Here is a 13,209-nt window from a genome sequence, read left to right as displayed (position 1 = left end):
AAATGTACACGATGAAGCAAAAACTTGCAAACCCCCTTAAAACTGTTATTTGGGAATTAATTGTCATCATGTGGGACAGAATTATGAAATTTTAAGTGGTGGAGCTATAGTTACATAGCCTAATAGACGGTTTGGCAGTATATCACAATGCATCACGTAAGGCCTCTATCATATTTGTAAAAATAATAATAATAATAATAATAATAATAATATAAATAATAGTAATAATAGTTATAATAGTAGTAGTAATATTAAAAATAATAATAACAATAATAATAATAATAATGTCAATAATAGTAGTAGTAGTAATATTCATAATAATAATAATAATAATAATATGCAAAGCTGTTAGACACACTTGTAGGAATAAGAAATTCAGTATTTCACCCTCAAAACAAATTGATTTTAACATTTTAAAAAACAAACTGAGGGACAGCATGACTTCACCACTTTTTACCACCAGTGTGTTTGACAGAGATGTTCAGGTCTCCACCCACTAAACTACACGTCACACATCTCTGCTGCAGCTCTCAGAGAGCTGTCAAAAAAAAAAAAATTCTGCCTTTGATGAATCTTCCAGACGGCCATCAAATGCGTAATTACGACAGCACCTGAAGGCAGCAGTAGGTCCTTCTCAGAGTGCATGTGGGAAAAAAGAGTTGCCTTTTGGTCTGGCATTTTAAATTTTCCTGGGTAGTTGATTTTTTCTTCAACTTTGAGGAAGGTTCAGCAGAGTTTTTTTTTGTTTTTTTTGCATTTTTCTTTATTTTATTATTGTTTAATCCGGTATAGTGTGACACATGGCTGTCCAGGTGGTCTGGCTCCTGGTCTTGCTGTCCGGTGTCCTGACTGGCTCCTGCTGGTCTTTTACCTGTCCGACCATCTGCAGCTGCAGCGAGGACACTCTCCGGTGCAGCAGAGACACTCAGCTGGCCTCTCGAGCAGCAACATCTGTGCGTCGACTGTAAGTTACTCCAGCTTCTACAAACATCTGATATCACGAAGGTCTGTGAGCACATCAATGAACCTTGTGCTACTTTATGGATGTTTTTTTTCTTCTTTTAGGACTTATTGTGTCTGGTTCTCTCTAACTTTTAGACATTTTTATTTCCCTTATATATGTAAAGCACTTTGAATTGCCTTTGTGTATGAAATGTGCTATATAAATAAACTTGCCTTGTGTCTCTGTAATATTCCTTTAATGACTTTTGGTTTAACTTATTATAGAATTTATCATAAATTACATTTTAAGGATAACCTGAAAAGACATTTTTTTGTATTTTCCTGTTTAATTGTGGAGTTATAAGTCTACACTGTTAAGAATTTCCCATTAAAATAAGACTAAAGAACTGTCAGCAGGGTTGCCTTTATGTTACTGTAAAATTAACATTATTATATTGTCGCTGAAATTTACAGCTTTGTACTGTTAATGAAAAATACAGTTTGAACTTTTATTAATTTCACAGTATTTTACAGTTAATTTACTGTTTAAAGATACATTATATAGCTGGTTTTCACCTTTCTTTTACATTATCTTACTGAGTTGTTTTAATGCACTATTTAGGTTGTATTTTTTACATACATTTTAATAAACATTATTGTTTGCCTAGATGGATAGACTTAGCAGGTTACAGACATAGGAATAGACACACTAAATACAATTAAAGGCACTTCTTAGTGGAAAAAGGCTATAATAGACTTGTTGACACTTTTCCCAAAATGTCTGTCTCTAGCTGGCTACAAGCACAGAATGCAAACCATAACAACATGTGAGTGAAGAACAGAGCTAATGCACTGATTTTACAATCATGTACAATGTACAAGCCTCACATGTGCAGATCAGGTCCCAGAATTAAAAAAAATACTGCATGAAACTGTTACTGATGATACTTTAGACAGTTGATCAGCAGTAAAGTGATGTTTTTTAAGAATGCATTAGTTAAAAAACAGCCTATGAGCATAATTTAACAGGTTTTCTTTTGTATTAACAGTAAAGCACTGTTTTTAGCAATAACAGGTTAATACTGTTGAAATCCTGCTGTAAATTAACAGCAATTGTTTACAGTGTACCCTTTGTGCTACTTTATGGACGTTTTTTCTTCTTTTAGGACTTATTGTGTCTCACTAACTTTTAGACATTTTTATTTCCCTTATGTCTCTGTAATATTCCCTATAATGACTTTTGGTTTAACTTATTATAGAATTTATCATAAATTAAATTTTAAGGATAACCTGAAAAGATTTTTTTTTGTATTTTCCTGTTTAATTGTAGAGTTATAACAAGTCTACTTATGAATCTTACAGGAGGCTCAATCATCTGTCCTTGAAAGAAGTCCCCACTCATGCCTTCAGGGAGCTGATCAACATTACGGTCATGTAAGTTTTTTTTCTTTTATGTTTTTGTTGGGTGAAGAAATGTAGGCCGGGTTTAAAATTATCAGATAAATTATTTTCTTACCCAGTTAACACAGTTAATGTTGCCATTCTTGAAGTTTGACAGACTTTGGACATAAAATTCAACCTGAAATACATTTGACTGACCCTGAATAAACATTTACAGTAATATTATTAGTAATGTATCATGTGTTTTTTCCACTGTAAGGAAATGTAATGTACTGGACAAAAGAAGAAAAACAATAGGCCTCTATGAGTCCTTGGCAAATTAACCTCCAAAATATGTACTTTCCCTGTATAGCGCCGCCTCTTGGTCTGTGTGTGCACTCACAGTATGTTCATTTTAGAAAACAAGACAAAGGTACTGTTAAGTGTTGAATCAAACTATTTATCCAAAGATGTAGCAGCATATTGTAGCACCAGTCAGAAATAGAGAAGGACTATTTCTACACACATCCGCCTGCCTCTAACACTTCACAACAGAAGAAATGGGTACAATGTTATATTTTAAAGTATTAAAGAAAACACTGAGTCAGTATACAGTATGATGTATGTATGTATGTATACTGTACTATTACAGAGTGTCTTTCAAAGTCCCTGTAGTAGGAAGAGTGTTTTGCCACAGTTATGTAATTTGATGTCCTTGAAAACGACTCAGATCTTTGAGTTAGACATATAATACCTCTCTAGCTTTGATAATAAAAACTACAAAATCTTCAGAAATCCGGCTTGGAAATATAAAATTACGTATGTACAAAATGTCTAATATTTAGTAATTTTGATATTTGAAACACAATTTTAAAAAAAAAAAAAAAAAATTCTGTTATGACTCAATGAACTGTGACTAATAAAGAATCAACTATTACATCAGATATTTACCAGATGCCTGTGCAGCGATAGCAACAGAGGGAGAGGTGAACATTTGTTTATGACTATTCATTATTTTCCAACATAACTCCGTCTCACTTTGATGTCTTACTCTGGAGTTCCACTGTGATCACGTGTGAATGTTTTTATGAAAAAGTTTTACCCACATGCTTCATGTTTTTGAAAGTTTATTTAGAATTATACGTGTGAATGCCATTTATTTTCTTATAGCAGTACACTTTATGACCCGTAATCCAGGGATCAGATGGAAATTATTCTCTGTTAAACATGATCTATTTTAAAGAAGAAAGCTGTAAAATGTATCCCACGGATGAATGATATACACTCACCGGCCACTTTATTAGGCACACCTGTTCAATAGCTTGTTAACACAAATAGCTAATCAGCCAATCACATGGCAGTAACTCAATGCATTTAGGCATCTAGAGGTGGTGAAGACGACTTGCTGAAGTTCAAAACGAGCATCAGAATGGGGAAGAAAGGGGATTTAAGTGACTTTAAACGTGGCATGGTTGTTGGTGCCAGACGGGCTGGTCTGAGTATTTAAAAAACTGCTGATCTACTGGGATTTTCACGCACAACCATCTCTAGGGTTTACAGAGAATGGTCCGAAAAAGAGAAAATATCCAGTGAGCGGTGGTTGTGTGGACGGAAATGCCTTGTTGATGTCAGAGGTCAGAGGAGAATGGGCAGAGTGGTTCGAGATGGTAGAAAGGCAACTGTAACTCAAATAACCACTCGTTACAACCAAGGTATGCAGAATACCATCTCTGAACGCACAACACATCGAAACCTTGAAGCAGGTGGGCTACAGCAGCAGAAGACCACCCGGTACTAGCACCGGCCACTTTATTAGGTACACCTTGTACCTAATAAAGTGGCCGGTGAGTGTATATCTTACTTACTAAGAACCAACGGACAAGTGAAAACGTAGCCTTCGTTTCATCTTAATTGCTGATTAGGTCTCATGTTTATCATGTTTACAGCTCCTGAATACTGAGTCCTAAAGGCACCACATTATCCTGATAGGGCTTCACCATTTAATTACCATACCACCAACAGTTTGATGAGCAGATAACGTGTGTGTGTGTGTGTGTGTGTGTGTGTGTGTGTGTGTGTGTGTGTGTGTGTGTGTGTGTGTGTGTGTGTGTGTGTGTGTTAGCCTGTGGTGATATCATTTGTGCTGAGTGTTTGACTTTGCTCTGCTCCTCAGGGACGAGTCTTATCAGTCTCAGATACTTACAGTACTTACATAATCTGGTCATTATGTTCAGATATCTTGTCTTGATTTGCAAAACAGTTTAAAGCGATAAAAACACATGCAGGTTTAAATGAGGTTACAGTCCTAAAGCTGTGATATATTATGTCTTTCCAGCCCAGTTAGCCAACAACACCTGTATGTGTCAAGGTAGGATGACATGAGGAGCCCTGTGTGGTTTGGAAATCACAGCACAGCTTCATCCAGATGTGAAAAAGCTTTTTATGAGCTGTAATTATGACACTATACATAATGCAATCAGGGAAGGGCATAAAAGAAAAAAAATCTAAACAGTACAGATGGAGTCATTTAATTGTTTTTTTTTTGTTTGAGATGGAAGCGGAGTGACGTTAACAAGAAAAGTGTCGGCTGATTACAGCAGAGTGGGAGAAAACGGTGATTACAGAAAGAAGATGGAGAGGGAAGTCAGCCATGTCCTCCATCAGAAAACAAAATGTTCAAGGACGAATCAAGAAGTCTTGTTGACTTTGTTTGTCTCCGAAACGTCTTTGTTAGTCCTCCTTTTTAAACATCTTCACTTGGCCCAGATGCATCCCTGATGTATGTTTGGAGCTTTTCCAAACATGAGGTGAAGCCTGAGCGTGTAGTGCCCTAGAAGTTTTTAATATTTCCCTCATGGCTTGAATCCCCAATATCAATCATCTCTGTCCTATTTCTACAAGAAGTGCATTACAAAGTAAGCAAGGAAAGAAATCCATCGCTCTTAATGTTAGTTTCGCTATAAAACTCCATGTTTATTAGCTTGATCGGAGACATTTCAGGAGTAGTTTGGAATTAGGAATCTGACGTCTTTGTGTCACAGTGAGATCTCCCAGAGCAACTGCATCACACGCATCCGGAGACATGCCTTCCTCTCCCTCCACAGCCTGGCTCAAATGTAAGTGACACTTTACCTTCCGCCACACGTCAAGTTCAAGCTGCACAGCAACACCCATTATTCATTTGAACTTGTTTTGCATTGCATTTAAAGTTTCACAGGATTAGCCTCTCAATTACAAAGCGGCGTGTTTAAATCCTCGACATTCAGAGCGGCTGATGTGTAAATGGGCTTTTCTGTGTTTGTTTGTTGACAGCTACTGACAGCAATATTGTTATTGCTGATGCTTTTCCTTCATTTCTATTCCCGCAGTTCAGTGCGGAATATCAACAGTCTGAGGGTCATTGAGAAAGGGGCCTTCACTGACCTTCCCAAGCTGGAACATTTGTAAGTCATTCTGCTTTACATTTTTAATTATCCCCTTCCCTGCAGCCAAGCATTGTTCAAACTCACATCACTTTATTTTAGATGTATGTATAAAGGCCCATCTAGTGGGATATTCATTGGCCCATGCTATGTATTTGTCCGTATAAAGATAAGCATCAAATAAGAGATTTGGAAAAAGCCAAAACAGAATAAGTATCAGTGTTGACTTCCTTGACTTGCAATATTATGTTTTAAATTGACAAACATCATAGGACATAGGATCCAGCATTTTGAAACTTTCAATCTGGAGACATTTTTTATATATCTAGCATTCATTGCTGTGTGTTAAATGTGAAGAAACATGTCAAAGGTCACAAGCAGACCACATTTAACCTGTACTGAGTCAATATGTCACCTTGTGACATTTTGCGGGACGATTTGTTCTTATCTTCTCATGTCCATCTGTCTCTGCTGCTCGCCTTCACAGGAGCATCTCCAACACAGGGCTGATACACTTCCCAGACTTCACCACCATCTCTTCCCTGGTGCCAAATATGATCCTGTAAGTAATCGCATTTAAAAAATAGTGTGTTTATAACTGGACTAGTATCTCCCTGGATGTTGCAAAAACTGCATGTTCTTCATGTTATAGTTCCAAGTAGAGCCCAAGTTGTTTATTCTGAACGCGGTTTTACTTTTATCTATCAATGTCACGATGCCACCAACCCTGCCGCAGACCCTGGGACTGGGTCACAGTTCATCTGACGGCTCTCTTTTTGTGTGAATATGCATAATTTTGTCTGACTGATAATTAAACCCGGGTGAATGTTACGTCCTCCGTGTACAGAGAAATGGCAGACAACATGAGGATTGACATCATTCCTGCCAATTCGTTCCAGGGCATCACAGAGGAGTATGTCGACATGTGAGTACAGGAGCCAAACGCTTTTTACCACATTATCGGAGCTAAGGGCAACAATTTGTCACCATTTCTTGATGTGTCTCAATATACTTGTGTAATTGGATGTTCAGTTCTCTGACAGTTCTTGTGTTCTTGACAGGAACCTGGTTAGAAACGGCTTCAAGGAAATAAAATCCCATGCATTCAATGGAATCAAGCTCAACACACTGTAAGCATTTTGATAATCAAGATTGTTCCCTCATACTAAACTAACAACCGGTACAGTATGGTCAGCATGCTGTTCCGGTTTAATGCTTTTCTTCTTGTAATCATAAAGAACTGACTGTACCAGTAAACAAACGTTATGTAAGACTAAACAAAGATTGAATGCCCCGTTGTTTTCCTTCTCTGCCCCGTACTGCTGAATGTTGATGGGGACGAGATATGTGGTGACACCCTGCCCTCTAAAAATAATGCTCATCTTCCTCTGTTTCACGCTGAGAAAACGTAAATGAAAAATGGTTTGAGGGGCCATTAATGTGTCATCTTAAATTTTCTCTCATATTGCATGTTAACTGCTAAACTATTGTTTGGACTGGAGGTCACTTGTGTTAAACTTGTTTTTTTATGTCTATGTAGGATTTTGAGAGACAACAAGTATCTCAGTGACATTGAAGAAGATGCTTTTGAAGGAGCCACAGGTCCGAGTTCCCTGTAAGTGACAATAAAACCAAAAGAAAATGTCATGTCAATTTTCTGGAAGTCAGCTTAAAAGTCAATGGTGGAAGAAGTATTCAGATCTTTGAGTTAAAGCTGCATCTTTCAGCTCATTGTTTTGAGTTTACAGCCCACGACTTTATTGTTTTCTCAAAAACAACTGACAGACAAATTTAGCAACTAGCTAATAAACATAGTGGATCATTTAGCTGCTAAAGGGACATTTATATTATCTCAAGAGTTGGGGGAGAGTAAAACAGAGATTTAATTAATACATAAAATTAAATCGTACTTAAAGCATCAAAACTTAAAGCACTTATTATGCAGAATAGCCCCTTTCAGAATATGTACTGTATTTTTTTACATTTTTAAAGGGTTTTTAAGCCATTTTTGGACTTTGTAGAATTTGCATGTTTTGTAAAATAGACAAAGCACGAGAAAGTCTGTGTCTGCTGCATCTGTGTTGGTCGCCTTCAGAATGACGGACAATGATGGAAAACATGTTTTCTATTCTATTTCATCTATTTAAACTGTATAGGCCACAATTGGGTGCTTTTGACTGGAATCCCCCACTCTATCCAGTCGGTCGCTTGTTCGACTCAGTGGATCGCTATACTCGACCCAGTCCGTCAATATACTCTTCCCTCTAGGTCGCTATACTTTACCCAGTCCGTCACTATACTCGACCCAGTCCGTCAATATACTCTTCCCTCTAGGTCGCTATACTTTACCCAGTCCGTCACTATACTCGACCCAGTCCGTCAATATACTCGACCCAGTCCGTCGCTGTACTCGGCCCAGTCCGTTGCTATACTCTTCCCTGTGGGTCGCTATACTCTACCCAGTCCGTCACTATACTCATCCCAGTCCGTCTCTATACTCTGCCCAGTCGGTCAGTCACTGTATCCAGTCGGATGTAGAGTACTTGTGCCTGAGAATTCCACTGTAGTAAATTTGATTAAACTTTCCACCACTGTTGAAAATGACCCAGTCCCTAAAATGTTATAGATAAGAGGTCGGAAAAAAAAAGCACGAAATGTATGATTGTGGCAAAGTTAAATACCAGAGAGGACAATCATACATTCACTATCTTTTTTTGTTTAAATCAACAGCATTAAGGCGACCATTTTTGAGCTGGGCCAGTGAAGCATGATTAATATTCATAACAATGTTTATCATTTTATTGTATAAACATTAGGGCGGTGACAGCCTGTCTGTGTAAACAACCAACAAGGAAGGCAGGGCTGCTGAATACTGATTAGTGAGCAAATGACCGATAGTACGACAGCTCACAAGGTCTCCGATTGCAAGCAACTCCGTGTTGTAGATATGAAATTTCCTCTTGCCTCGTTTATGAATTACAGTAGTAATGGTATGGTATTCACTGACACGCAGGAAAAGCCAAAGGTCTTTCTTTTGCATGTGCCGTGTCCAGAGTCGTACTTCTGGGTATTTTCAGCTTTAATGAATGCCAGGTTACAAGTAACGCAATCCAATGAGGGATAGAAGTAGATCCTGAATGTTATTTTGCTTTGGATAAAATGTATTCAGTCCCGAGTAAGTGTCAGTAATTAAAACCTCTATTCTGTGATGAAGCATTTTTGTAGTGAATGAGCATCTCTGTAGAAAGACCTTGATGGCTCGATGAATATGAAAACTTTAAATTAGCGCCTGGCTGCCGCAGACCTCAATGAGTTCCTGTGAGAAATCCAGCAGATTTGCCTGAAGCAGCATTTCTTACCATCATCAACAAAGCGCCACGTGATGGCTCTACTTGTGGGAAAGACTAACTTTGTAACCCTCCTACAGGGTTTAAATTACATGGGAAATCCCAGAAAAAGCTGTTCTAGTGGCTTGTGGTCGTCTAATGCCTTATGGAAAACACTGTATTTTATTGGTAGATATTTCACTAATCTTCACGTTCTATGTTCTCCTTGTGTGTGTGATTCAGGGATGTTTCCTCCACAGCTCTGAGTTCCCTCCCCCCTAAAGGATTGAGGCAGGTGAGGTATCTGAAAGCCAGCTCTGCCTTTGCTCTGAAGACCCTCCCTCCGCTGGAGAGCCTGGCCGAGCTGCTGGAGGCCGAACTCACGTACTCCAGCCACTGCTGCGCCTTCCACACATGGCGACGGAAACAAAGGTAACCGACAAATGCTCCCAGAGATGTTACAAATCTGTTCACATCTGCATAAAGAACAAATGCTCTGCCCAGTGAATACAGATCAGGAGTAGTTTGGCAATTAGCAGCTGAGTTTATTGACATTTTTCTGTGGTCTAACCTTTTCCCTTCTTTTTTATTTAAAGGGAAAGTGCCTTAAAGAACTTCACAAAGTTTTGTGATCTCAGTGAAACTGAAACGTAAGTCACTTCACTGTCCAGGGACTGTACAAAAATGATTGGCATGTGTCTGTCTAATTTACACAAATCAAACCAATGGATTGGAATTTGCACTTGGCAAAATTATGGTTGAGCGGGCGCCCCATGTGCTTACGGCAGCGGCCCTATGCTGCATGGCATCCCCTCTCTCTCCCCCTTTCATACAGTAACTATCACTGTTGAATAAAGGCAAAAAGCTCAGAAAAATAATCTTTAAAATAAAAAATAAATTATTGAAAAAATAATAAAATGATGCACACTGTTTACCAAATATTCTAGACATTTTTAATTTTTGAACCAAAAGCTGTCACTGCTACTTTATATGATACATTTCATATTTATTTTTTTGACACAGTTAACTTCTACTGTAGTTAAAAATAACTCTCTGGAGATAGATCACGAATAATAAACATCCACCTCTACTGTTTTTTAAAACTGACATATTGATCCTATTAGCTTCTATTTCATTTTGATGAGAAAAGTAAACACCTAATATAGGCCTGTCATATTAACCTGTGGCGCACACAAAACTTTTTGCAATGTTTTTGATATTTTATCTTTTTCAAAACAATCTAACTCTGGGATTTATCCAAAGAAAAAGTTAAAGGTGCTATTGATAACATTGATAACATTCAGCCACTAGATGTTGCATTTTCCCTCCCCCGCTCCATTGCATTTACTTCACAACAAGTCGTTGTCAGGCACTTACCGTCAATCTCAGCCATTTAAGTAACGACCCAGAGATACCAACGTCGTTTTACTATTGGCTCACAAGCCTTGTTAGAAGTGGGAACCAAACGTCAGATATCTTCCACGGAGATACACAAAACATTTATTTTGGACCCGCCAAAAAATATTTAAATAATTAATTGACAATCATAATACTTTTTTTTTTCAGGAAAAGACACACTTTTAATCGGCACCTTTCTAAAGGCTCTGTAGATGTATTATTTCTAAACAAATATATATTCATCTACATAAAAATGCTATCGATAACACTTTTGAACGTCAATCCCCTGCTCTCCCAAAAAAAGACAAAAACAAACAAAATACATAAACCTCCCCGTTCTGCCTCCTCTCCTCCCTAACAATTTTCATACGGTTCCTTACAGATCATTTTCTTTGATCAATTGTTCTGTCTTTTTTATGATAGCAATCTTATCATCTGTGTATTCTTCAGTGATCCCACTGCAGATGGCATGTATCTCATCGATTACATCAACTTTCAGTATCCAGACCTGCAATTCGATTGTATTAACAGCCCCTTCGTCAAGTGCACGCCAAAGCCAGATGCGTTTAACCCCTGTGAGGACCTGCTTGGCTTTCCCTTCCTGCGCTGTCTCACCTGGATAATCACCGTGTTCGCTGTGACTGGTAACCTGGCTGTTCTGGCTATGCTACTAATCAGCCACCGCAAGCTGACCATCTCCAAATTGCTCATGTGTAACCTGGCCTTCGCTGACCTCTGCATGGGGCTCTACCTGATGCTCATCGCCTTCATGGACTACCTCTCTCGTCACGAGTACTACAACTATGCCACCGACTGGCAGACGGGGCCCGGATGTGGCGTGGCGGGGTTTTTGACCGTGTTTGCCAGCGAGCTGTCAGTGTATACGCTGACTGTGATTAGCCTTGAACGCTGGCACACCATCACCAACGCCATGCATGTGAACAAGAGGCTGCGGATGCACCATGTGGCAGCCATAATGGGGGCAGGCTGGGGCTTCTCTCTGCTGGTTGGCCTGCTCCCTCTAGTGGGGGTCAGCAGTTACAGCAAAGTGAGCATCTGTCTGCCCATGGACATCGACACGTTGGGCTCTCAGGTTTACTTGGTGGCTGTGCTCATTCTCAATGTTGTAGCTTTCCTGGTAGTCTGCTACTGTTACATATGCATATATCTGAGTGTTCGCAACCCAGAGCACTCTACCCGCCACGGAGACACCAAGATTGCCAAGCGCATGGCCGTGCTCATTTTCACAGACTTTGTGTGCATGGCCCCAATCTCCTTCTTCGCCATCTCCGCGGCCCTGGGTATGCCCCTCATAACCGTGTCTCACTCAAAGATCCTGCTCATCCTTTTTTATCCCATCAACTCCCTCTGCAACCCTTTCCTGTACACCCTCTTCACACGGGCTTTCAGGAAGGATGCATGCCTGCTGCTGAGACGCTGCGGCTGCTGCCACGCCAATGCCGACTTTTACAGGTCACAGACTTTGGCTTCACACCTCAACTGCACCCAGAAAACATCTAACCCTCACTCGCTTAGCTTCTATGCCTATCACATTAAGGTGAAGGACTGCTTTCTAAACAAGGGAGCCACATGACCATCAACACTGAACATTTTATCATGACCTTAAAGGCAGCATCTGCTGCAAAATATGTAGCATTTCAGGTCAGGGTGAAGAGATTCTCAGTCTTGTACATGGCAGGTGTTGGATCAGATTTGATCTTTTAGTTTACAAGGTGAAAATTTCATCAGTCAGGACCAAGAGACCTCAAACTGAAGACAGCGGGTGCTGCAACCTTCATTTCTGCACATGCGATGTGGTACAAAGAAGCAGATGGATGGAGCAGAAATGAGCCAGTGTATTTGCAAAGCTGTCCTAAAGCACTGGTGGTCATGTGTGTTATTAAGATCAAGATATACAGTATACAACTTTATTTGTTATTCTGTCCTAAAGGTCATTGACTACAATGACGTAAATGTGATCAAACAGAAGTGTTTGTTTCAGCTCAGCAGAGATGAGTTTTAGTGCCATCTATTGGGTTGTTGTGCTCAGAGACGACTTGCAGACATGCCAGAGCAGCCACACAGACTCAGTTCAAGCTAAATAGTACTGCTGTTCAAATTGTCCTGGATTTTCACAAAAACACATTTTAATAAAACGTTTTTTAAAGTGTGGTCAATTACTTATGCGTATCTTTTTCAATTTGTTTCCCCATTTAGCCAAAAACACTTATTTCCATCAATCGCTGCTGACTTCCAGAGATAAGTTTGTATCTACTATGGTTCACTTTATTAATCTAATCTCTTCCTGAAACTGAACATCTGATAAATATGCTGGACAGACACATATTTGCATCATTTCAGTTTGGATCAGTGTTCATATTTCCTATGGAGGAGATCTGCCCTTTGACTCAGCTGCATACTGTTTACTATAAATCAGTGGTTCCCAACTTCATTGGCTTGTGTTATATATTATGTTATATTATCCAGTCATTTTGTGTAGTACAAATATGTTTTTCTGATTTCATATCCTGTTAATAATCTACTGTTGCGTCATATTGAACATGCAAACAGACAATGCCTGCATCAAAGAATGTCACTAAAATTGTGACACTGCCAATGTCAAAAACATTTTCCAAGGATTTGTCACTAATTTGTTTTTGTTTTGTGAGTTGTTGCTGAAACTGTCACACCACCCTTTATGTTTTCTCTCCAGCTGTGAGTAGCTAGCTGGAGTGTCTGTC

The 13,209-nt window shown here is 39.1% G+C and overlaps 1 protein-coding gene across 1 annotated transcript; it reads left to right on the top strand.

Moving 5' to 3' along the window:
- The first annotated feature begins 532 nt into the window (after positions 1-532).
- Positions 533-12,640, top strand: LOC141774032 (lutropin-choriogonadotropic hormone receptor-like). Its single transcript, XM_074646329.1, has 11 exons — positions 533-964; positions 2,305-2,376; positions 5,364-5,438; positions 5,691-5,765; positions 6,232-6,306; positions 6,592-6,669; positions 6,806-6,874; positions 7,285-7,359; positions 9,314-9,502; positions 9,667-9,720; positions 10,919-12,640. The coding sequence occupies exons 1-11, from the start codon at positions 801-803 to the stop codon at positions 12,060-12,062; spliced, it is 2,070 nt and encodes a 689-aa protein (XP_074502430.1). The 5' UTR covers positions 533-800; the 3' UTR covers positions 12,063-12,640.
- Positions 12,641-13,209: the final 569 nt, after the last annotated feature.

Source organism: Sebastes fasciatus, chromosome 9, assembly GCF_043250625.1.
Source record: "Sebastes fasciatus isolate fSebFas1 chromosome 9, fSebFas1.pri, whole genome shotgun sequence".
NCBI lineage: Eukaryota > Metazoa > Chordata > Actinopteri > Perciformes > Sebastidae > Sebastes > Sebastes fasciatus.
Note: the sequence above shows the minus strand (reverse complement) of the source record. Positions and strands in the feature narration are given on the sequence as shown.

Coding starts and splice junctions, on each gene's coding strand:
- LOC141774032 (XM_074646329.1), top strand. CDS start 801: ATGGCTGTCCAGGTGGTCTGGCTCCTGGTCTTGCTGTCCGGTGTCCTG. Junction 2,377..5,363: donor CTGATCAACATTACGGTCAT/GTAAGTTTTTTT, acceptor TTTGTGTCACAG/TGAGATCTCCCAGAGCAACT. Junction 6,875..7,284: donor GGAATCAAGCTCAACACACT/GTAAGCATTTTG, acceptor ATGTCTATGTAG/GATTTTGAGAGACAACAAGT.